This window comes from Rissa tridactyla, chromosome 6 (assembly GCF_028500815.1).
Source record: "Rissa tridactyla isolate bRisTri1 chromosome 6, bRisTri1.patW.cur.20221130, whole genome shotgun sequence".
In the NCBI taxonomy this organism is placed as follows: Eukaryota; Metazoa; Chordata; class Aves; order Charadriiformes; family Laridae; genus Rissa; species Rissa tridactyla.
In genome coordinates, this window is record NC_071471.1 from 37,355,853 (window position 1) to 37,382,075 (window position 26,223).

General features: G+C 39.5%; 2 protein-coding genes across 14 annotated transcripts in view; both read right to left on the minus strand.

Moving 5' to 3' along the window:
* Positions 1–3,775, minus strand: part of CCAR1 (cell division cycle and apoptosis regulator 1) — a 31,139-nt gene extending 27,364 nt beyond the window's left edge. For 7 of the 9 annotated variants that reach the window (XM_054205249.1, XM_054205244.1, XM_054205250.1 and 4 more), the window contains exons 1-2: positions 3,681–3,775; positions 2,641–2,759 (exon numbers count right to left, since the gene is read on the minus strand). In XM_054205249.1, the coding sequence (XP_054061224.1) occupies positions 2,641–2,713 (73 nt within the window). In that variant the 5' untranslated portion in view covers positions 2,714–2,759; positions 3,681–3,775. Of the gene's footprint in view, positions 1–2,640; positions 2,819–3,680 lie in introns of all 9 variants that reach the window. The other 2 variants (XM_054205242.1, XM_054205247.1) reach the window with 2 other exon arrangements.
* A 10,784-nt stretch (positions 3,776–14,559) lies between these two features.
* Positions 14,560–26,223, minus strand: part of TET1 (tet methylcytosine dioxygenase 1) — a 79,736-nt gene continuing 68,072 nt past the window's right edge. For 4 of the 5 annotated variants that reach the window (XM_054205484.1, XM_054205486.1, XM_054205487.1 and 1 more), the window contains one exon: positions 14,560–25,635. In XM_054205484.1, the coding sequence (XP_054061459.1) occupies positions 24,494–25,635 (1,142 nt within the window). In that variant the 3' untranslated portion in view covers positions 14,560–24,493. The remainder of the gene's footprint in view (positions 25,636–26,223) is intronic. The other variant, XM_054205488.1, reaches the window with a different exon arrangement.

Sequence of the window (26,223 nt, forward strand, 5' to 3'; positions counted from 1 at the left end):
TCCCAGGAACCCTTCATTACACAGCAACATTACATGTCACTCTACAACTAACTTAGAGTGTCACACCTTAACTCATATAGTTATTCTTCATCAGGGATGGCCAAGACAGCATCCAAGTCAGCAACACCAAAAATAAAACCAACCAACCAACCCCCTACGAACCTGAAATTACCTTTTTGCAGTTATCAAACTGGGTTTATAACTCCGTTACTCACCACGTTTGACATCAGCTTAGGAAAAAGCTATACATTGTGTTGCTTATGTTATGAAAATCCAGATCTCTTTCCCCCATACCCAAGCACCCTGATGCTTTGGAGAAGGAACCTGACACTTGGATAAAAGCAGCTGGCATGCATAAGTATATATAACACCTTTTGCCAATCATCTGGTAAATGTAGTTCTTTTAAATCAGTTTATGAACATTGAGCTTCATAAGGGTAAGCCAACCTACACAACTTCTTGAACGTGGCTACAGGTGAGAAGTAGTACATGCTAGTCAGCATGCCTGAGCACTGACAGCATCTCTCTCCATCAGGCAAGCAACCTGGCGGGACAGTCATAGCTTCATGTTGAAATGTGCATGAAAGGCGACTATTTAGCTGCAGTTCTTCAGCTCTCAGCAGGGCCCAAAGGCACCGCATACATTTTAAAAGAAGTTTCCTGTGCTCTGTACTATAAATCAGCACTGACGGTAAAAAAAGCAGGGGACAAAGTATGTGCACAGGTACTAAAACAGGAGCTGGGTGGAAGAACCCCAGGGACTGGATTCAGTAGTACAGACAGGGAAGAAAGAAGACACAGACACAGAGATTGTGTATTGCAGTAGGAATAGGAAAGAACTGCACAGAAGGACACAGGGAGCTAAATGCCTTCAAGAGATACTGGAGAGAAGATACTACAGTGCGAAGAAGGACACTAGAACATGAAGGAAGGTGGAACTAGCACAGTAAGAAGGCAAAAGTGGAACCAAATGTTAGTCTTAATGGCTCTCATCTTTGAGTCAGGTGCTGCTGGATCAGATGAACAGCTAAAAATCCCTGGAGATACTGTCCTCATCAAGCACATGAAAAAACTCTCACAGCAACTGATGCTGACTAGCCCTATCCCAATTAAATTTGGCACTAGATTTAATTTAAGGAGGCTCAGAAGTAGGCTAGCCAAAGGCAGAGTCATAGGAACAGGAAAACGGATAAGAAGTTGGTGTGTGCTTTGAGTGCCCTTTCTCCATCCACCTCTTCTCCAGGGCCCCCTTCTGGTCCTAGCTCAGTGATGCCTAAGATGGCTACCAGCTCCACCCCTTCAGCAGGTTTCACGCAGCTTTCCCTCTGAAACAGGACGTGGACCTGGCCCTCAGTTTTCCACCACTATTTTTGACGCACTAGCCGTCACATCAGACAATGCACCAAGAAGACTCCAGCCCAGATGCTGCCACCCTTTGACAGCTCCAAGGTATCGCCCAGTCTGACACGAGAACCAAAAGCAGTTTGTGTTTCTCATTTTCCCAAGACTCAGATTGGACCAGCGTCCAAAGGAAAAACCGGACATGGAGGAGTCATTTCAGGAAAGAAAACTGAATCAGGAAGAAAGATTGATTCTTTATTTTCCCCCAGACATGCAACTCCCAAAGAATGGCTGGCATTCCCAACTTTTGCTAAGCTCCCAGACATAAAGCCACTGACAAAGGAAGTACATCATTCAATTCCGTATCAAACTAGAGCAAGGTGCAAAGGACAACTGCAAAAAACATACAACTCTTTAGAAAGACATCTCTTCAGCAGAGGTTACTGCCTGTGCTCACATTTTGACATTCTGATTCCTCAAAGTTCCAAAGCTTTGTTGAAGTCTTTTCACACCAGACAACGAAAATACAATATTTAAGAAACACTTTGTATTCAAGAAGAGAAAAAGGCAGCCCAGAATTGGAAATGGAAGCACCAAGATCCACCCCACAGCAAGCTTTGCATTCTTGCCTCAAAACCTTTTGTGCTATAAAACAACGCGAAACATGAAAATCTAGCCAGCTACGTTTTTAAATACATGAGCCTGTGATTAAACAAGGCTTCTTCGCTAAATCAAAGGAAACCCTCTATCATTTTCAGGGCGATACCTTTGGTCACAGAGATGCTTGAGTTCTAACTTGGCATTAAAACAAAATAAAATATACCCCCTCCTCACCCAAAATTTCAGAGACCTCTTCACTACGTGGACTATGTGCAATATATTAGTAAGTGCAAAATACTTTGTAAGCATTGGTTTAGGCTGCCTGGGAAATGAAACTCAGTCAGCGCTTAAAAAATCTGTAATGCCTTATTAGTGCTGTTATTATTTAATCTCGAGCAATGCAATTTGATGAAATGTAATTTGATTTACAGATCTTTGGATACGAGTAACTTAATGCCTTGTTTGCTGAGAATTAACAAAAATTCACCTATTTATCACCCTTTAAAAAAAACCCATACCAAGAGCTAGTATTAGGCAATGATCTTTAATGCCTATTGTGTGAAAAACTTCAACTTAAACCATTTAAATAGAATTTAAATAAGTTAGTTAGCATGGTGCCTCACAACTGCATACACAACTACGGTATCTCCAAATCTACTAGATGTCAGGGTTCAAACATTAAGTGATACATAAACTGACCTGGCTGAGATACTGCAGTGGCTGTAAACTGAGTAGCCCAAGGGGGATTCTTCTGTCCTCCAAACTGAGCCATGGCGAAAGGCAAAATCTCCCGGGTGTCTATCTTCTATAACTGCAATCTATTAAAATAAAGTGCAGCTACAATCTTTGAAACATATACCATCAGGCTATTTTAATTCTGGGTCAAAAGAAAAAAAAAAAAGGAAAGGAAAAAACAAAAAAGTGTTGAAAGATTAATCTTTAACACCCCTAAACCTGGTGGGCAACATGCATGGGAAGCGGGAAACACAAAAAAGTTGCGAGACAAGTTGTTATAGCTTCCTAAAGCACCACCTCCACCCTTCCCGTCTTAACAATGGGGCCGACGTTATTTACGCGCAAAAAAATCTATCCGAGTTTCCAACGAAGACTAAGGGAAAGGCGACTCTGCAGGAGAAAGAACTCGTGGGGTTTTTTTATCACTATTACCACTATTATTTCTTTTTTTAGGGCTGTGGCTAGGCCGCCGCTCCCTCTCCCTGCACAAGGGCACGCTGCTCCCCGCGCCAACGCGGACGGGCCTCCGCCGCCTCCCCGCCTCGCCTTCCCCGGAACGGCTACTTTTAAAAACGACTTTAACCCCGCACCTAACGCCCCCACTTTTAGTTGTGTGGGGTTTTTTTTATAGGCTTGTTTTTAGCTTTTTTTTTGGTTGGTTGGTTTTTGGTTTTTTTTTTGTTTTGTTTTTTTTTTTAGCGCGCAGCTTCAATACCCGCCGCCCTAACCGGGCCCGGGGGCCGAGGAGCGGAGAAAGGAAGAGGGATGGCGGCGGGCGGGCGGCGGGCCTTCCTCCCGGCCCGGTGGCGGCAGGCCGGGCGGGAAGCAGGCGCCTCCCCGCCCCCCGCCGCGACCAGGCCGCCGTCCGCCCCTCCTCATCCTCCTCCTCCCGCCGCCCCCGGCCAACAATGCGGGCCCCACGCCCACCCTGCTCCCCCTCACCCTTCACCCCAGGCGCCGCCGAGGCCTCCGCGCCCCGCCCGAGCCCCTCCCGCCGCCGGTACCTGATCGGCGCCTCGCCGGAGCCATCGCCGGCCCCTCCGAGCCTCCCGCACCCAGCGCCGCCCGCACCGCGCAGGCGCCAACACCCCCCCCCTCCTTCCCGCGACGACGGCGGCGGCGCGCGCTGATGACGCCCAGCCGCCCCCGCCGCGTGCAGAGAGGCCGTGAGGAGAGGGGAGGGGCCCCGGCGCCATCTTGGCGGCGGCGGGGGGGGGGAGCCTGCCGGCCGCCATCTTGCAGCTTGGCCTGGCTGACCGTGGCCTTCCCTTCGGTCTCCTCAGGCTTCCACTGTTGGACCCTCTGCCCCCGCCACACAAACGACTCGGTGTGGGTAGTTTGTAGGCACTTCTCATGGGTGCCTTGCCGCTGCGGGAAATAGGCAGCCTTCCGCCTGAAGCAAAGGCACGCGTGAGGCCATGAGAGCTGATTTTATGCGCACAAGTATTCAGGCTGATACGGTCCGGGGGGGCAGTAGGATCACCTGAGGTGAAGGGAGAGCAGACTCAGCAAAGCACTTAAGATGCTTTGAAACAGAAATTGCAGCCAGGAATGGCTGCAGTAAGTAGTCCAATAGTTGATGAGCAACAGTAACTTCCCTTTTCCAATGACTTAGGAAGAGCCTTCCATCCCTTAAATAGTTTTTTGCACAAGTTTGCTTTGAGGTGAAATACACACATGGGATATTACTTAACATTTGAGAGTAAAGTTGACAAGACATGCTTTGAAAATAGGACTTTGAAGTGTTTCATTTGTTGTCATTAAAAAAAAGTTAACAATGGAATTAAATCCACTTGAGAAGCAGCAACATTAAACTCTCACTTGCAGTGGGTGGGATTATATTGTCAGAGGGCAACCAGAGAAAGAAGCAGGAGACCAACAAGTGAAGGTAACAGATCTGCCTCAGCCCTTTAAACTATAGTGCAAATTACATGAGGGTTTAGATGTTTTACACTGATAAACATAGTTCTTAGTTTTTAAGTCTACGCATTTTAAACCTTACTCATGTCTCTTCCTGGTATAACACCAGTTCAGTCAGTTCACTGAAGCAGACTCTGTTCTCTTTAACCTGTAAATAAGATTAGAGGCTAAAAAGGTAACAGGGTTTTCTCCCACACTATACATGAAAAGATCAGTGGCAAGATTGTATTAAAGGAGAAAATAATTGTCAGTGAATGTCCAAATGTTATGAAGTAGCTCTATGCTTCAGTCTGTTGTCCCAGAGCCTTTTTATCAGACGATGTATTATTCTTAGTGATGCTCTCAAAGAAGGCCTTAGAAGCTCTTAGGAAACCACAAGCCTGATTTCCTGTACCTCAAGTAGAACATTACTTTGTGTACTTTCTCCTTTCCACGTACATATTGCTACCATTAGCTGGCAAATTTTGCCACTGCCACTTATAGCATACTAATGACTCCTTTTGAATTCTTTAGGTCTCTGTACCCTCTTTTCAAGATAAACTGTGCTGTTGTGGTGAAGAATGCTTGTAATGGAAATCGCAGTGAAAAAATGTGAGCACTTCTAGTCTTGTTTCTTAACTGTAGGCTTCCTAAGTATCTTTTAAGTGCATTGGACTGTTTAATCCAAAATTGGTGAAGGGGCAGAAAACTGAAAGATACCACATTTCTACAAGTTACCTTAAAATAATTGATCAAGAAAAAGACACAAATTAGAAGGCAAAACCTGTAAAGCATATCCTGCTTCCAGCCTTCTTGGTGGTTACAGGAGTTAAGAACAAGCTGGGGATATGGTGGAGATAAATTATTATTTTTAGAGCTTATAATCAAAGAATGTCATGTGTATTTTGGTACAATCGTTACATTTAACCAAGATTAATGGCAATGCACAAAGAAAAGAACTTTGGTATCAGGAAATGCTACATAGTAGTAAAAATCTCATAGTACAAGTAGTTCATACTTTGTATCTCTGCCCTTTAGTACTCAGCTACTTACCTTTGCCAAGGAAAGCCATGAAGTGGATCTATGGCCCCTTCCACAGTGGTGTACATGCTCTTTACTAACCAGAGGTTTTCTGGAAATCCCCTTTGAACAGAGGCTTGTTTGGTACTCAATGAAGTACTATTATTTTAAAAGGTTTAAAACTAACAGCCTTGTGGTTTGTTTTTCAAGGATCTGTGACTAAAAGAGTTCTCAGAAACAACACCTCTTTGTGTACAAAATCATAGGAATAAATACATTTTCCACTAGCACAACAACGCCCAGCATTACTGATTCATCTCTGTAGAAGCAACAGCTAATACACCAAAAAGTATAAACACTGACGTAGCAAATAGAAGCATGCTGATCTTGATATTGGGTGTAGGTGGAGTGTGGATTGAGAAGTGGGTATCACTGGTCTCTAAGGAGCGTACTGGGTGCTCAAAAAGCTTTGAGATAGAGGAGTTTCTTCATTAGCTCAAGGGATATGAAATTTTACGTTTTCTGCATATGGTATAAATTGTAGACCTGCACTGATGTTGGTATGTATCAACATTTGGCACATTGTATTTGTTGTTTGGTGCAGTATCTCACCTTCAGATGAGAAAGAAAAAAAAACGGCCAACAAACAAACAAACAAAAACCCCACCCCTGTAATTCATTTCAGAGATACAAACATATTTGCCCTTAGTGAAGCCGACTAATCACTCCAACTTCAGATCCTGGAGATGTTGAAGAAACAGAAAAATAATCACATTTGTCATTACACAAATCTTTACTGCTTTCAAAGTGCCCCTAATATGTCTCATAACAGTTATTGTATCATAAACTTACCTCAAAACAAAAGTGTGTGCTGAAGGGGTTTTGCAATCTAAAAGGAATGACTGGGTATCAGCTGCAAATAATATTTGGCATTGCCCTTAGAAATGCCTTTAAGTTCTAGCTCACAGCCTTCGAAAAGTAGACATCCTATTTCTGAAATAAAGTGAAACAAGAAACTGTTATAATGCTTATCCTTATTTTGAAAATGAGAACATGGGTAAGGTTGGTTGTAAGGAAACTATGCTTCAGGGGCAGGTTCCTCTATTACCTACACTAGCACAGATGGCTTCACTATTACTCTTTAATAAACCACTATACATTATTGACACTACATATAGAGTTCAACACCATAATAAATATGTTACAGCTGAACACCGGTTATATAGCATCCTTTATACAAAAATTAAGCACTTATCAGACACTTGTCACTGTACAGCAGTAACAGAGGTACTATGATATTTCCCGCATCAGGTAAAACAAAACTAATTTGAGGTATCTTAGGTGTGTGCTGTGAAAGAAAAATGGAGAAGAAAATGTGGAAGAGGCTTATTTTTGGTTGAAGAAAACCAGAAACAGATTTAACTGTAGTTGTACTGTGTATTTAGGGGAATTAATTGTAGGACAATCATAGAATGGTAATATTCTAATAAACATAGTTTTGACAATCTGTACACTTGAGAAAACATGGAAATTAGCATTTCATATCCAACATGAAGCTACTGGACAGAAAACTAATAATGTTTAGTAGCTGGTCGTATTGTATCTGTCCAGCTAAATGTAAGAGCTTTGCCAATTACAGGGAGATAGTTACTTCACTTCATTTTGATAATGTAACAACTTTGATGATGAAAGATTATTATATAATGTTTTTTCGTATTCTTGTTGGAAATAGGTTTCTATGCATCCTGCTCATTTCTGAATTAACTTTCAAATCTATACATGCTATTAGTGGAACATGTTCTTTGTAGCTGTTGACGGGTTTATTTATGTATTCTCTTCAGAAGGTCAGAAAAGATCATTCAAGAGATTCAAACACATTGTTACATTTCTAGATCTCCAGGAATACCTGTTGATAACAACAGTTCAGTTAATGGCTTTTTTGACACCTAAGTTTTAGGAGCCAACTTCAGCAGCATATAACCTTCTGGGCAAATTACCGTAGTTTTCTTCTTGCACAAAAATTTCTGTTGTAGTCTTTATGACTGTAGTCATATGTACTGAAGCTTTACACTTTCCCAAACACACGACACATTCAGTACTGCAAGTTTATTACATAGCACTATATAGAGTATTTGACAAAAGTGTTTCTGAACTGCCCAGACCCCTCAAAAACATAGGAGGGCCATCACAGACTTAACCTGATCAGGCTTAGCAGGTTGAAAATAACATTTATTTACTTGTTTGTTTGTTTTTAAGAGTCACAGGGTGAGGAAGGAAACGTTTTTATGGTCTGCTATATTGGGACAAAATTAAATGGGTTGAGAATGGATTTCTGACAAAGTTTGAATTAGTATAAATGCCCTAACATAAATAAAACAAAATTTAATTATTTTCTAGCTAATATACATCAGGAGCACAGGGAAAAATTTTAATCTTTGTATAAGAAAGAAATTTTTTACAGTGAGAACAATCAATCACCGGAAGAACCGCCCCAGGGATATGGTGGATTCCCCATCACTGGAGGTTTTCCAGATGCAACTGGACAGAGTCATGTAGGCTCCCTTTTCCACAAAAAGTTGAACCAGATCTTTTGAGGTGTCCTCCGATCATCTGGGGTGTTCTGTGATATATGAGCATCACATACAATATACTTAACTGGTAAAGTTTGCTGTCTAAAGGAATTAGTAGTGATCGGTAAGATGACTTAAGATCATGCTTTCAGCGAGCTCAGAGAAGGGAATCTTATCTGTTGGTGAAAGCTTTTAGCATTTATTGATCTTGCAAAAGCAATTGGAGATCCTAGTCTGATAAAGGTCTTGTTTCTAGAATTTTTATGTAAGGACTTTTACTGAATGGGTTGTTTGTAGATTTTAATCAGAATGTTTACCATTCTGGGTTAAAAAATTGCAGTCTCACAGTACAGAGAAAGGGCAGTACAGCCTGTGCATCCCCTAAATACTGAATTTCTGTCACATTTCTATCTGTTGTATACGTTTGTGAGACTGGGTGCACTTGTTACTGTTTCCTTAAATTTAAGTTAAGGATACATGTATCTGACAAGAGGTTGGTCTTTCCTAAATTCAAGTGTGACCCTAGATCCTGGAGGGCTAAATCCTAGAATATTTTACGACCTGACTGCATTTGTATTACATGCAGAGGTTTGACCCAGTGAAATTATTAGCGGATTGGTCTTGATACAGCTCATTTTACTACCTCTCATATTCGTGCCATCTCTAATTCAAGAATAAGGGTTTCTGCATTTTGCTGTAGTTTGTAGAGATTAAATACAGCATTTAACCCCACTGTGATCTCAGTAAGTGGTACAGTGTTTATTTACACTGAATTTAGAAGGTAAACGGAATGAACATCTTCCCCAGGCATAGAAAAAACCCTCCTTATTAAGGCTGGTAGGTGTTCATAGCTATAATTTAGCCTTACTTGAATATCTGGCACTACTCCTGGGGCTAACAGATCATAGTGCTGGGGGTGGGGGGCTAAGGCATACTTTCACTGAGGCACCCCTGTGAACTCCATCAGAAGCACCAAGAATTTACCCTCAGATAAGCTTTAAAAGTCTTTAGAGGTTTACAGAATGATTTAAAAGCTAGAATGAACTCAATACTCCGCAGCTGCATTGTGCATGATACAGTTCATACAAATAGTATCCCAATATATTTCACAAAAGGTTTATAATTGTCACTGTGATGGATAAGGGGGATATGACAAGGGATATATAAGAAGGCTGACTTAGTTCTGAAGAGTGCTGACACAGAACTGAAGCAACTCCCATCCTAATGCAGTCATGTCCAAAGTTGACGTATGAACAAATAAAAATATTTAGATAAACAGTAGCATTTTTAGAAAAGGATTTGCAATCAGGTAGAAAATATGTAGAAAAATTGGTCTGTTAGTAGGATAGCACTGTCCACAGTGACAGCTGGACTGGAAAGGAGACGGCTCTTTAGATGGCAGTGATGAAGGTCTTTTTTAACAGAACTGCATTAGTGCAGGCAATGGTAGTGACAGTGCAGAAGAGATGCATGCTATTAAAGGGAGCCTTGCTGTTACCCACTGGCTGCAGTTATGGTGTAAAGCCTTGCACAGCCTCTCTGGTTACATTAAAAAAAAAATAAAATCCGAGGCGATTCATAAAAATCTTCAGCTAAAAAATTTGGAACACAGGCTAGAATCAAGAACGGGACATATTTCTGTACAAATCAGAAAAAGAAACTGTCAACATGTTTCTGCTAATAACTTAGTGGTTATTCTGAGGTAAATAGAAGAATGAACAGATTGTCAGTGGTGCCGAGGTGAAACGTAAGCTAAATAATGTCTCAGTGCCCTGTTAATGAGGCAACCCACCACTAGTGAGGTAACTACGAAAAAAATTCCTATTTCAGTTCTGAACTCAGATCCCTACACAGAGGCCTCCAGGGTCTGTGCTGTTTACAGCTATTCTTCTGCCAGCCTCATGAAAGCTTGGCTTTCATTCAGTTGAACTGATGCTTGGACATAGCAGTTTTATACAAGCAACTAAACATCTTTTTCTAACCAAGTATAAAATACCTTTTTTTTTTCCTTTTGAATACTCCCGTTTGACACTTCAAAATTTGAAAAACCCCCATTCTTATGATGTGTTAGAAGGAAACCCGTTTGAAAATTGTTTTGGATTATCATAGTTGATGTGAAATTTCAGAGACACACATTCCTTGCAAAACGAGGAAATCTTTTGGAAAATGTAACTATCTTTTAAGAGTTACAGTAATTTCTGAACTAAATTCAGGCAGATTTGTTTTCAGTTTTTATGACTTTTGGTTTTGCTTAACCATTTAACATTTGACTTTAATCAGAAGTACTTACCTGAGTCTTAGAGTTCTTAGGGGAGTACAGGATAGCTCTTACCTAATGTTGGTTGAAGGAGAAAATATTATTATGAATGTTAGTTTAATGCGAAGCTTCCTGTCTAGGGAGAGCTGTAATGTTTGGATCATTCCTCACGATTCATGGAAGATAAAAAGGAGAACAGGAGTAGCTGCTCCGCATAAGGGCATACGTTTTAAGGATTCCTTTCTTCTAAACTGCGCTAACTTGTATTGGAGTGCTTTAGGAAAGTCCCCAGTACCTTTAAGAAGGCACTTTTTTCCTAGGTGTATCAGATTTGGTTCCGTATAGGAGAAAGGATTTCTCATCTATCTCCTTATAATCTTGGGGTAGCCACGCTATATGAAAGACAGAGCTAATGCACTTCTATAGGCAGGCAATAAAGAAGAGGGATCTGACGAATCATCCTGACCACCTTTAAAATCTTAGCTCCATTGCTTGAAAAGCAGGAGATAGAGCTGGGAACATATTTCCCTTCCGCTACTGCCTGCAATATTTAGCCTTTTCCCATAACAGAGCACAGGCCTCTGATCTGAAGGCCCTGCAGGCATAATTCCCAGTGCAGTACAGCTGAGCCTAGAGATTCAGAGATGTAACCTGCCGAGGACCATGCAGGCTGTGAGTTACAGGAAGAGCAGGGAACATCTTGAGAACTTCTATGCATAATAACAGGTCCAAGTAATGCCTCTCTCAGTGTGAAAGGGCAAAAGAGAATGACTAGAACTCTAATATTTGCTCAGATGCAATGGAAATTACATATAAAGGGAATACTTGCCTGTACTCTTTGGGGTGATCCAGAGCCTCAGGCTTGTGGTGAGCACTCTACAGTAAAGCATTCTTGGGTTTTTTGGTTTTGGGTTTGGTTTTTTTTTTTGACTACATAGTTAGTCAGATCTGACAGGAACTACAGCCTAAGGCGGGTTGTTAAGCAGTGGCACATGTGAGACACAGCTTCTTACCCTCACAGAATAGGATAATTTGCAGCAGCTCAACAAATCTCACCCTTAAAATTTGTAGAAGCTGTAACCCAGATGAATCCTTTCAGGGATTTGTGGCAGTCAGTTAGACTGTATCATAGAAGCATTTGCTTGATGAAGCATGGGATTAGTACATCATTTCCCTGAAGGGATTCCTCAAGTGAAGGGAGTAGTCATCAGCATGCAAAAATAAGAGTCTACATGTAAAATAAAGTGGTCACAAAAAACTGAACTGCTGAGTTGTTATGCCGGAAGAGGCAAAAGTTTTACTGTTCTGAGCTGGAAAATAAGGCTAAGTCATGATGCCTCCAGTAGCAATTCAGGACGACTTCAGTATCAAACAGTGAAGTGCTACCTAGTTATATTATGAATGAATGGAGATGTACATGTGGAATAGAAGGGATTTTAATTAATTTTTGGCCTTGTCTAAAAAGACATTGACATTTTCAAGAATTTGACTGCTAAGAATTTTGTATAGCTGGTGTATATCATAAAAGCAGAAATAAGCAGACTGGACAGGGAATCAGAGGCCCATCTTAGGAACTGTGTTCCAGCCAATGGTATTGAAATAGCTGGGTTTAAATGTACACATTTTAAATATTTTTCAACGTGTTTTAGATTAAAAACACAGACAGATATTGGTGGCTATTTTATTTTAGACTGTATAGGTGATTTTTTTGAACCAAAACACTACTAATTGAAGCACCGTCTTGCTTGTGTTTAGATTACATTTGAATATGATGCTGGTTCTGATGTATAGAATTCACAAAGTCCTATATTTCAAGGAATACTCCTTTTGAAGATGTAAACTAATATAACAATATATAACAACAGTAACCAGCAAGAGCATTATCCAACAGCAGTCAAACCTTGCCATTCTATGTTCTTCATCAGGTATTAGAGCACTGCAGAGACGTGTAACTGCAGCATTAGCCAAGACATTTATCTTGCTGTGGTGGTTTAACTGCAGAGGGCAGGTAGGACTACGCAGTCACTCGCTCACTCCCCCCACCGCGAGATGGGGGAGAGAATCGGAAGAGTAAAAGTGAGAGAACTCATGGGTTGAGATAAAGACAGTTTAACAGGTAGAGCAAAAGCCACGCACACAAGCAAAGCAAAACAAGGAATTCATTCACTGTTTCCCACTGGCAGGCAGGTGTCCAGCCACCCCCAGGTAAGCTTGAAAAGGAACTTTGTAAACTTGTAAGTTTATTAGCAATTTTAGTTAGCAGTTAACACCATTTTAATAGGTATCGTAATTTAAGGCCATAACATTTTAGGAATTCAAAAGCAACCAACTGTACTACATCAATATTCTATTACCTGTATAATTTATATATGAAATCCGAGATATGAGAAAGCACTGAAGCCACCTCCAGATGTTAAGCTCGACAAGATAAACTCATGTTTGGCAACCTTGCAGAGATGCCAGGGAAGGTAAATTTGGTTTAGTTTTGTTCCCACAAGCTACGGGTGAAGCTGTGTTTTAAAATCTCAGTATGGAACATGCTCCATAACGTATGAAGAAATGTACTCTGACTGGGAACACAGTCCCCAGTGGGAATGCCAGGGAGGCAATATGCAATTGGCTGGCAGTACCTGAAAGGGAGCTGGAAGATGTTGCTTCTCATCAATGTCTCTCCTTTGATAATTATGTTTTTGGGTTTCCTCCCAAGTCCTTTATGTGCCATTCAAAATCTACATGTGCCAGAAGTTACAGACTCTAATATCCAACCATGGAACGCATAGCTGTGTTGAAAGAGTGGTTGGTACAGTTTAGAGAAGGCCTGGAGCAAGCTGGGAGATATTGCTATCAAAATCCAGTAATGATTATCCTCTAAAAGAACAGCAAATTACATAGGAGGGTACAGGCCTTCCTGTTGGATTACCACATTCAGCTCCCAGATGCACTATATCACATAATGTAGTTTATGACTAGGGAATTACTGAAGCCTGAGGACAGCAGCATTTTCCTGCCCTCTAGGAGATTCCAGTTATCTGTGAGATTATTTTAACAGTAGCTTTTGCGACTGCACTTACTGGAGAAGGAAAAGAAGCAAACATGAACTTTTCCTCCTTTTCTTCAGATCTAAAGGACCGGAATTCTGTCTAGTATTGTTCTACACTAAAATGTCACATAGTAAAGCGGACTAGCACTGTTTTGTCTTGAGAAAAAATAACATACCCTCTGATTTGAAGCAAATAAATAAAACCTGGACTGTTTCCACTGGATGGGGATTAAAAGCCACAGTAAATGATTCCCATAACCTTGCTCTGCCAGACAGGGCTGGTAGAAAAAAGAGACACTGTGTAGGCATGTTCACAAACCGTTTTGTCCTTTTTAGTCCGAAGTAGTTTAGAATTTTCCAGCTGCTTTTCTTGCTGCACGGCTCTGCCTGGGACGGGTCAGTCCTGCATGAAGCAAGGGCAGACTGACGGCAGGGACCAGACAGCAGAATGATTTAAGCCCATTCCTTTTCCAATGCAGAAACCTCACTGACTCAGGTGAACCTATAGTCCTATAGGGCCGAGTTAATTCATAATGTATTTCTACACACAACGATGGTTAGTAGTGATAAGAGCAAAATTTCTGCAGGGAAAATGGGTCATAAAATGAAAATACATTTATTAGCAATTATTTTCTTACTCTACCCTTAAAAAGATGTTTTACTGACTTTTGTTTTACTGATAATAGGGTGAATTATATAAACATACAGAATCTAAAGACTACTACTTTTATTAGAGTAACTCCTTGCTATTGTCAGATCTTTGATGAGGTTCTCAGCACCCCCAGATACGCTGCAGGACTAGGCTACTTCTAGCATTAGAATCAGTAATTTTTAAATTCCTGGTCTAAATTTTCAAGCCACAAATAGTTTTAAATGGGGCGTACACATAACATTATACGCTGTATTATAAAGCATGGCATTAACTTTGCTGTAAGCTGTATGGTACAGGCTCTCCTGGCCTAAATTTTGAGTCTTTACTTACTTCAGCATGAATTTGTTTTGGTTTGCACTGGGAAAACAACTTGCTTTTATTTCTCACAGCATTTTACAAGAGGGAATGCATGAAAAATGCAGGAAAGAAAAATTAGACGAGTAAGTGCAAAATAGAAGTATAAAATTTATTTAAAACCACCCACAAAGTTCTGTGTAATCAGGAATGATACAATTTGTAATAGTCTTTTTAAAAACTCATGACAAGATTTAAAATATATTTTCAATTACAGTATTCATTTAGCCTTATTCAGTTAGGACAATAAAAAAAAAAAGAAAGTTTACGTTCTAAACAGATGAGACACACAAGAAAAATAGAACAGAACAGACAATTTCCACAACAACAATTTTTACATGTATGTTTCAATACTAGTATCAACATTTCAATGCATCTTGCTACATAAACATGAAATCATGTACAACAACTGCTTGCACCAAAAAACATAGCTTAATTAGATCTTTCAAGTAACATGCAGTCACAACTCACAAGTCTTCAAGTACTGCTGGTAAGGGTTCCCTTGTCTGCAAAGAAGATTTTAAGGTTGTTTCTCAGCTAGCGTAACTCTTCACAGCTCCACCAGCCTCATGAAGCTATGCTCAGTTATACTAGGAAAGAATCAGGCCCCAAATGTTTTTTGTTTTTTTTTTTTGAGAAAAGAAGTAATTTTTCTACTTTCTCCTGTCAATACTGTGACATAATGAAGTGCTTTTTCTTTCTGATTTTTTTCTCCCTGTACATAATCTTTTGTTTAAGGAAGATAATTTTATGTTCCAGATCCAAATACAGTAGGTTGGTAACTGGAAGTAATCCAAAACCTCAAAGTTGAAAAATAAATATCAAATGCATCCCAAAGAAAGAAAGACAAAGAGGAAAGAAGAGAGAGGAAAGAACGAAAGAAAGAAAGAAAAAGAAAATGCTGACTTTTATTTTATTTTTGCTTTGGCATACTATTAATCTTTCAATTTTGCAAAGCAGGAAAGAATTCATTAGCCATAGCATTTCAGTACAGTGTGTCCTTACATATTAATGTTCTGTCTTACGACAGCAAATTCTGAACAGTATTTATGACCTGGTATGATATTGTCACATTACGTAGAGCTGTCTCTTCCAAACTGTACAAATAAATGTAGACTAATTAATTGTTAAAGACTGAAATGTCTGAATGTTTGTATTGGTCAGAACTAGCTTTCTTTTAGTGGTACTGGGATATCACATTTGTTTTTCTTGCCTACAGTTATTTTTTCATTTTGAGGACAAGAGATTCATGAAGTTCAGACACTGCCTTTTGAGTTGCATGGCTTAGACTGGCATTCACAAAGTTAGTATGAAATCTGTTCCTCGTAAGGCTCTGTAGTATCACAGCAGTTTAGGAATTTAAGAACAAAAATATATTTCCTTTTCCTCAAACTTTTTTGAAAGAGAAGTTTGCATTGCGTTGCATTTCATAACTGCAATGTAGCGGGGCTTGATGCTTACATAAAGCTTCCACTGGCAGCAAGGCAAGCTCTGCATGACTTGAGCACGCAGGGCGGCTCCAATGCTTTCACTGTTGAGTACCACCACAGTCAGGGCAGTCAAAGTGTTGGCTTTTAGCTTTGTGTCTCAAAACTCACCCCAGTGGGACAACGTCACACGACACCACACACCCTGTTAGGTCTTCATGTCAGAAAAGAACGGAGTTCAGTAGATTGTCAAAACCCCATTTTATATAATCAAGTGAAAGGGATCGAGTTATGATAAAGAGAAGCAAGTATTTTGAGAAAAAGTACCAAAGCTTAGGAATAGTATTATTGGCAATTCTGTGAGATTTCTGGCCAGGCCATTACCTACAGGTACAAATCTTTTACCGCATTATCTTTGTATACAATGTTGGGAAAAGGAGAGCCAACATAAGCAAATACCTCAAACCTGATAAAAACCAAGTCAGTTTCTTTTCAAACTGTATTTCTAAACTAAGAACAATCTGGATGTTACTGGCCAGTATATGCACAATAGGGCTATCATTAAATTGATTTCAGATGATTGTACAAATAAGTCATTTGTAACGGTTTTGATTTATACTACTGACCTTTTATACAGTTATCACTGTATGAGATACTCGGAAGGATATAAGTTAAATCGACGTCCATTTAAGGCCCCTTTATCCTTTTAATGTAATGCAAAGGACAGTAGCATAAAGGAGAATTAGGGCCTTCATTCTTATTTTAAGACGACTCCCAAACCCTAGACCCTTTTCCATTACAATATTATAATAAAAATACAGATATACATGTCAAATATTGATCAGGTCACAAAACTTTCCACAACAGCATTGAAATGTTCTGTGGCAACAACTGCAATACTGAACATCAAACTAGCAGTTCCCTTGCTCCACTGCAACAGCACTTCTTTGGAATACAGTTCATCTGCTCTACCTGGCATCTCTCTGTAGATTAACTGCCAAATCTGTCCTCCTTCTCACATACGTAGTTTTTTTGAGGTCTAAACCTGCATCCTCTGACTTTATGAGGAAAGCTGTTACGGTGTGCTGAGTGTTGGAAACAGCACTGTTAATGAGTCACACCGAACAGAGCAAGCCACCTGCACGTTAAGTTATTTAGCACCCCATTCTTGCATTCACTGCAAGTATGCTGTTGGAAGATTCTAGCATTGTAATGTAAGTATGTGTGGAAAAATAATGGTCCAGTAGGAGAGAAGAGAAAAAGAGACTCTTGTGGGAAGAATTAAGGATACAGCATTGAGAAGCATCTCGTATCTTTTAAAACTGAAGTTATGAGTATATGGTTAAACACTGCAAAACAACGTTGGGATGATGAACTGGGAAACTGGACTGAAAAAGGATCCTGAAGTCTTTATGTCTCAAAGAGGAAAACCGTGATGCTGACACCCCTATGCCCTTTAATAAAAGGCTCAAGCTCAAGCAATTCCACTTGCAGCTACAGAGGAAGAACAAAAATAAAATCCATTGTTCCGTTCTTTTCTTCCAAGCAGTCCCATGTTAGTTAAGGCATTTAACTTAAGCAATACTTGGGTTTCTCACATCAACTATGACTGGTCTCTGCACAGGGATATAACCAGAAGATGTAAAGAAATGCTCCTGCTCTTGTAATTGTGCAGGGTCTGCAGCAGCTGTCTTGGGTCAGGATCTGAGCAGAGCTGGTGGAGTAACTCAAAAGAGAAGAGGGCATTTCACAGAGGTGACAGCAACAGAAGCAAAAATCTCGTACTCTGAGAAGGGATGACTTTCTCTTCTCAGAGGATGAGCAGTTTTCTAGTCTTGCAATGGCTCTTTTGTTTGGCTACTTGCAGATATAAGAACAGAGTACAACAATTACATCAAGAAATCTGAAAATTAACTGGAAAATTGATTATTTGATTTAAAAAGTGAGAAAACACCGATTGTGACAGATAATGAATTATCCCTCTTTCTTGGAATGAAAAAAATATCCAACTGCAATATCCTAGGCTCCCTATAAGAGCACATGTAGTAAAAAAACCCCTAAAACTGTCACACATAAAATAAAAGATGATTGAAAGAAATCAATTTTGGAAGAGTCACAAGGAGAGTTAAGTTCTTTTGATATTCCTGAGATGAAGACTGAATGATTTACATACAAAGCAGCGACAGCGTGCGCGGGGAATTCACGAGCAGGCTGACAGCTATACTGCTAACGTCGAGTACTGAAGCAGATCTGCAGAGGGACAGGAAGAACTCCTGGAGTAGTTACAAGCACTTAAACCATCGAAGCGGCAGGTTATAATGCGATCTAGCACTGACCGTGAGAACAGCTAACCACAGCAGACGATCCATAAAGAGACCACGGAGTGAGAAAGGTGGCTGTAGCATTCAACGTTGTCCGTACAAACTAGAAAATCACACATACTCATCAACACTAGTCAAATTAAGTGTTCTTCAGGAAGACACAGCTGAATTAAGTCTTCATAATTTAGTCAAGAATGTAAGTGACAGTATTGAACAAGAGGTTTTGCTCACCCCTCTAAAATAACCAAAAGTGTTTTAATAGGGAAGCAATAAAGTAAGTACAAAATGTATTTTCAACCACTCTTTAGAAGAAGTGATCCATATGAATACTGGTGCCTGATTAGATACTACTATTAGAAATCTCTGGTCTTTGAGAAAACCTCAAATAAAACTCTTTCCTTTATGCAATTATAATTTTGCAGCAACATACTGGAGCAGCACGCAGACAACTTGTGAAAACTGAGTAAACATCAGGTAATTCCAGAAGACACCGAGGCCACTTTCTGTACTGTTCCACTAAGTACCCACATCCTTGTGACTCCTGACACTTGCCACTCAGCTTAATATTAAAGGACAACATCAATGTGTCATAGACTAAATAAAAAAGCTTATGAATCTAAAGTTAGATGTACCATAAAAAGTGTCAAGATGAAGTAGTACCCTGGCAACTACAACATGCGTACAGGGAAGGCTGCCTCAAAAGCCAATTGCACCTTCACAGCTTTGCCTGCGACTTATTCATGCCATGCATCCCATCAGCTTTCCACATGCTCCAGCTTCATTGTGGGAAGGAGCAGACGACTGGCCATGACAGCAGTGCTTGCCACCTTGTTCTTCTACACAGATTAAAGAAAGGGTGACGAGCTCTCTCGCTCCTCTTTGTTTTTTTATTTTATTTAAACCAGTATACGCAGGCAGAGAACACAGGAGAGATTAATGTCTCCAGAGGAATCGTGGAGAGCGATGAATTTGTACATAGATCCACAGCTGTGTAACGTGATAACACATCCTTACTGGTTAGAAACAATACTGTAACACAGGCATTGCAGTGCCGTACCGCAGTGTCACAAAAATCAATGAAAACCTTCTCTACAGTTTAATTTTATGGAAAGCTATTCCCTCTGCATTTCCTCTTGAAAGTCAGATCAACACCCGATACAACTAAGAAGAAAGCCAGATTTTCCAAATGTGACTGGACTGTTCCTCATCTCTAATTGTGTTAAGATCAGATCACAGACAGCATCATCACAAGTCACAGTTGGGCAGACCCCTTGCACACAAGAAATAAACCACAATTTTATGGAAGATATGTCACAAAGACCCTAATCTGAATTTTACTAAGCACAACAGACCTGAAAGAGAGTTTGTTCAGCACTGCCTGGACGTAACTGCTGTTACGTATACAGAGTATAGAAGTGGACATGCAATTTAGTTTTTCGTATATCTGAGGGCACAGTTATTTTCTCCTGTTAACCTAGAAGTTACAGGATTTCTGTGCAAAAAAAAAAAAAAAAGGGAAAAAATTATATAAATGGATGACAAAGCTGATGGCTGCTTGATAATAGGAGCTAATTTCAACATAGGAGAAATTTCATGAGAGATGAGAGGGCAAGACGGACCTTACATTTTAAATATAAACCCTGAAATTGCAGTTTTAGCATGCTTCCATAACATCTCTCTCTCATTGAACAACCTATCAGATAAGAAAAATGAAAAAAGCTGTCAAGCGCATAAGCCTGCAGGTGGTCTGAAACAGACCTGCCCGCGTGCCCTGAAACTTGAGGTGAAGGTATTTGTCTCTCTGCAGACCTGGAGTCACTTCTCATGCTACAAACAATATAACCTCTGTCTTTAACCAGAACTACAACATTTACTCCAAATCTCTCTCCATCTGTCCTTGCAAAACCTGTTAATTTTGGTAAGGTTACAAGGGTCTGAGTCGGCACAGACTTTGGGCAACTGTTACCCATGTCCACCCAGTTAGGTATGAAAATTGCATGAAAGCTTGATGAATAAGCGCATTGCAGTCAATGGGGCTGTAGCAACGTAAACAGGACCCAAATTTGACCCACCAGATTTAGCGTAATACTGCAATGATATTAAAAAGGTCTTTAAGAAACACCAAACAGTTGTACGTTACAAATAATCTCAAGTACTAAAGAAGCTGTCATTTACCCATGCTTAACATAAAATGTTGCTTAAGATACTACAGTTTTTTCCTGTTCTAAGTATAGGGAAGCACTGTCATAGGTAAGATAAGGACTTTTAACAGCAGTTATTTATTAAGTAAAAGTTAGCTTAGAAAGTCCTTAAAAAAATAATGATCTGAATACAACTGTTACAGCTAGAAAGTCACAAGTACTTGCAAGTTCTTAAAAAGCTTTTTGGATCTTGTGACTAAAGTATTTATAGAAATATTTTTTCTATTCTCTGTAATACAATAGCATGTTACAAATCAGTAAGCGCAGAGAAACTGCATGAGTAAAATTCACTGTTTAACTGGGCATGACTGCAGTAACTCCAGCAGGGCCTCGGCGAGTCAAACAGAACTGGCTCCTGCAGAAAGCACTACTCCTTCCCTCCAGAGCGAAGGGGGAGCAGTGGTACTGCACCCAGTAGAGAAGGGGATGAGAGGCGTTTCTTCTGGGAAGTCAGAGGTGTCCCGTGTTGGATCACCACAGTTTTTGCTAGCGTTCTGTGAAAAAGGATCAAAACCAACCACCAGCTGGCACCTGAATGCATTTTCTGGGTTTCCCCCAGAGCACAGCGCCAGCTGTTGGAAACCAAGTCAAATGTGCAGGTCTGACCTAGCCAGCTACCTTCATTTTAGACCCAGCTCCTGATCTGCCCATCCTGGAAGGACTTTGTTAAGGGGTAAGAGCAAATTACAAGTGGTTGTGTGGGCTGCAAAGGAAAGCAATAGACCCATAGATTTGCAAATTTTAAGAGACAAATACTGTTATAAAATGATAACCTTACTCAAAACAACATAATTTGTGTACAAGACTGATAAATATTCTGAAATGTCACAATAAATAGCACACAGTTGTAAAAACAGTAAATAGTTGCATTTTCTAGACCGCAGTACAGCAATAGAAAATATTAGCTTCTCAAATCACAACCTGCTACGTGCCACAGCAGGAAATACAAGTGGCCAGCACACCTGCCTGTTACATACACGTTGAAAAAGTAGTTACGTGATAGACAGTCAAGGAAAGAGCACCGCAAATGATATTTTATTGTAATAGATGATATATTTTTCTCATGTAAGTAAACTTAGTAAAGTCGTAACTGTGAGTTTTAGCACCTATCAGTTAATAGCATCAACTATTATGTTAAGAGATACTTTTCTCTGTTAAAATTGACGTTTCAGAAAAGGTAGACCTGGACTTACTGAAAGTCTACAGGCACAGTCACTTGAGCAGTGACTTGCCAGGGGCTATGTTTGGAGGGATCCTTTTAGATACACCTTTCAGTTTCTCACTTCTTTGAGGGAAGCTGCTGGTTTTTCAATGGAACATTTTTATCTCAAAGTCGCCAATCATACATAAGTTAAACGTGGGCATTTACAGGGGAAGATTCATGTAAAAATGATGCACTTTAATGATCTGAACATTTTAAAAGCTAAAGAGATGGCTCTGTAACTTAACTAATTTTGTGTAGAATGATAAATGATTTTTTCAGTTTACATTCCAGAAACTAAAGCCATCAGCACCATCAGTGAAACCAATAAACTTATCTTTCTGTAGATGATTGATCGTGGTGTCGGACAAGGGTTTTCAGATAGCAAATACATGAATGGAACAGCTAGAGAACGTACAGTACTACTTACTGTATGGACAGCTGCAATTCTTACTAATCTTCGGCTCACCAAAAATATACAAGTTTTAAAATGGAAATCTAAGGCACACAAAATACCATAATGATTTGATGTATACTGTATATTACATAGTCAAGAAGCATAAAACTGCTGGTACAAAATGATGGCATAATATTGTTTTTGTTTTATTATTATTTACAATCCCTTCATATCCTCTATTTGAACTAATATTAAGCTTTGAACTAAAATTTGCAGCATACCCGGTTTCTTACAAATTTTACTTAAAATAGGTAAGATACAAAGAATAGGTTCAATTCGGCCATTCTCTGCCATCAACATTTTTGTTAATTTCGACAGGAACCTGTGGAATTGAACCCAAGGTCGTTACATAGTGATTGCTACTTCAGACCTCGCTCCTGCAAACACTACACGTGTGTACATTTATACAGGAGGATAGTCTCATTGATCTACAGCCGCATTAAAGTATTTGTAGCACCAAGGTCCTAACTGGCACTATGTGTTAAAAATACAATTTATGTACTTTTCGTACCGAAACTGTAAATATAGCGCTTACAGTTGAACTTTTCAAGGAAAAAGCACCTTGTCTAGGTTTTTAAATAAAGCAGATCTAGATAGTTCATATTCCTCTGTTACAGCACCACTACATTATAATATTATCAAGTATATTATTAGCATATTTTCGCACTGGAAAAACTCTGCGCTCATTATACCTACAGGTTACCCAGCCGGGGAGGACTCCGAGGCAGAATTAAGGTACAGCTTCGTCTCTGGGGCCTGATCCTGCAGCTCTCAGTCACGAGAGGAGTCCTGGCTTGAGCGGTCCTCCTGGCTCTGACCGGGCAGGTATGGCTACGCAGAGCTGTTCTCATGGAAGAAGTTGCAGGATGAGGTCTATCCTTAGCTAACATTGTCATTTGGTAATTTGTTTAAATAAATAAGTTTAAAAAAGAAATACATAGGAGAGGAGAATCAGAAAGAAGAGTGGGATGCTACAGTATTTAAAAGCAATGGAGTGTCTGTTTTTCCTCTGGGTTAGCAAATAGTCATTTCATGATATGTCACTTTTTCAACAGAAATGGAGAACATAAATTTCATATGTTTGGAAGGAAGAATACAACCCTTTCTACATGAAATGTAGAAATCACTTAAAAAATTACAAAACATTTTTGTAAAAAAACTGAACTGAGAAAGCTGGTGAATATTACACATCAGTTATTCTTAATGAAAAATTTGCTGTTAAATATTAGAGTTTTCCTACATTTCCAACACTTCTTTTGTATTTTCCCCAAATTAATTTTTTTTTTTCCAGAATAGAATAAGGCAACTCTAGGGGGTATTTTTTTTCATCCCAAAACGATCCTACCCCTGAGGCATTAGGAACATTTGGTTGTTGTGTTAACTTAGAATGCTCCAAACGAACGAGACTTATGCACTTATTGCTCAAAGAAATCCTAACAAATGCTGCCGTTAAAAAACCAAATAATATTCATAACTCCCAATAGCAACACATGTATTGACTAGACGTCTCCTAATTTCATGTTTGTACACTCTCTTGAAAATAATAAAATGCTTCTGTATTTTATAACTGTTGTTTATATGCAACATAAAATCTTCGATGAAAAAGGGCAAGTCTAAAAACAATCACATATGCTATTAGCATACATACTGCAGCTGTAACAATACAGAACTCTACACAGCAAGAATAAAATGATTTCTTCTGTAGAGTATGCACAAACCTTAGACAATATGATCCTTATACTATACTATTTCAAGTTAATTTTAAAAATAGAAAGTGCTTTTAAAATATATATTTACAGCTTAAAAACAACTTCCAGCCATCATTACCAATAACTTCATTTCATACATAAGGACAAATCTAGAGAAAAAATTCATTGGTTTTCTAAAAGATTTATCTGTAATTTGGACTATATAGCAATGGTTGGAAGTTGTTAAAGCAATGGCACCATGAAGTAATAATTCAGCTTATTTATTTTTAACTGTTTGATGTGGTTAAGCACCAAGAGCTGTGTAGAGCTATTACTGTATATCTTGATTTAACACCATAAAATATGAACCTGTTAAAATCCCTATAAATGATTTTTGTAGTAAACAGACTTGATTTAAAGCACCAAAATATAAATTCCTAAAGGTAATAAACTGAATGATTCAATCAAGGTTAATAACCTAAACAAAATCTTTTTTAGAATGTATTAAAACTATACAACTTTTTTTTTTTTTTGCTTAAAATGTGCTTGAGCACCACCAAATGTTAAAGTCACAGTTTAAGAAGAAATCCCCCCCCTTTTTTTTTTTTTACCTCAGCCTTAAAATGGTTGAGATGAGCAAATAGTAAACGACACAAGACTTGTTCTTTAACAGCACCTTAAAGAAACACTGTGTAACACTGCACCAAGAGGAGGCATTTGATACTAACACCTATGCCCAATGGTTGTAAGGCCCTGCCACTCGTGTAAGGGCATAAGAAGATACTGTTATTACGTTATCCTTAGTTACTGTTAATGCTCTGCGTGATGGGATTTGGTTGAACTCATTGTCTTCATAAAAAATATCTCTGTTTTCACTCGCTTGCTTTGTTTTCCTGCTGCTAGAGTTCAGTTCGGTATTCTCCGTTCCTAATCTTTCCGCTTCTTTTTCTTTTTCTTTTGCCCTCTCAGCCATCTTTGCTTCCCACATGGCTAAACCATGTTTTGGCTCATTTAAATTTTTGTGTTGGTAGAAAACTAAAGAAATTCTTGTGGGATGATTGCGGTTGGGTTTCTTAATAGGTGTGGTAGCATGGAGTTCTCGTCTTGCACATTCAATTAAGATAGAACCATGAGAAGGTGCCACAGCAACCCCGCCAATGTCATCATCCAAAAAATTGTGCTCGCTGTCTGACCACATTTCCTCAGCTTTTTCTTCGGAATCAGTCGGTTGTCCCAGTGCACTGTTTGGCTTTTCGTCAACACAGTCAAAATCACACATCTGTTCTCGATGGGAGCTGCCCTTTTCCACTGGGCATCCATGGGAACAGTCAGCTTCATTTCCGACTGCATCGTTTGCCGGAGAGCTTAGCGGTACTGACAAATCACAAGAGCTGATCATCTGTGAAGAAGGAGAACTGTCTAACTGGAGCTGACAATTCTGTTTGTCTGGCTGATGTTCAAGTATAGCGGGCAGGGGGTCTTTATGGGCTGGGGGGCCTGGAGCAGTGACCTCTGGAAGAATCGGTGGCACACCATTCATCTTATCATTCAGCAAAATTCCAGTATAATCTTTGACCGATACATCAAAGTTCTTACAATTAACATAAGGTGTCACGTGAGGTTGCTTACTACTGCATTCAAAATACCCGTAGGGAACTGAAAAATCTTGTTGAATATTGGTCACTGCTGTTATGCCAGGCTTATGTGCTAAAGATGAATACGGATGTAAACTATCCACCTTAAAAGGGGAGGAAGCCGTATACTGTTTTAATAAAGAGCAATTTTTAGTAGTGTTTGAAGTATGTTTCATGGCATAGAGGTGATCGGAAGTCTCCGTTTTTATTCCAGGTTTTAAAGCATCTGTTTTGTTCCCTAAAAAAAATGCACACCAAAGTGTAAGTACTTTTCCTCAGTTAATAAAATAGACCTTTTATAATATTTTCATACTTGCTTTCTAATATGGAAGATATACATGATGACTACAGGTTTTTCAAAATGGTTATTTTTAGCTTTTCAGGAATACCTTTTTGACTTTAAGTACATACATCACAACCTTGCTGAAGTAATGGCTTACCCTTTTCTAGTCAGACTGCCGGTATATAAAATAGAAAGGTATTCCACAGAGGGATGAATAAAATAAACAGATAAAATGAAATAACCACTCAGCCACGACTCACACAGCCCTCTTCTACACGAGTGCTTCCCAGCAGCTCAGGGCTGGCCTTCAGCACTGCCTGGGCTAGCAGGAAGCACTGTGTAAAAGTTTTTACATAAACAACGAAATTCAGTCTGTCTGAAATTAAGCCCGCGAAACAAAGTTCTCAACTGCCTTAACCCCATATTATGATTGAAGGAAAAAGTATGTTTATAGATCTTGTCCACTGCAGCAATTAAGTTACCGAATTACAATGATTTGTGCATTAGCAAGTAACTACTCAGAAATTTTCTTTTAGAAAGAGG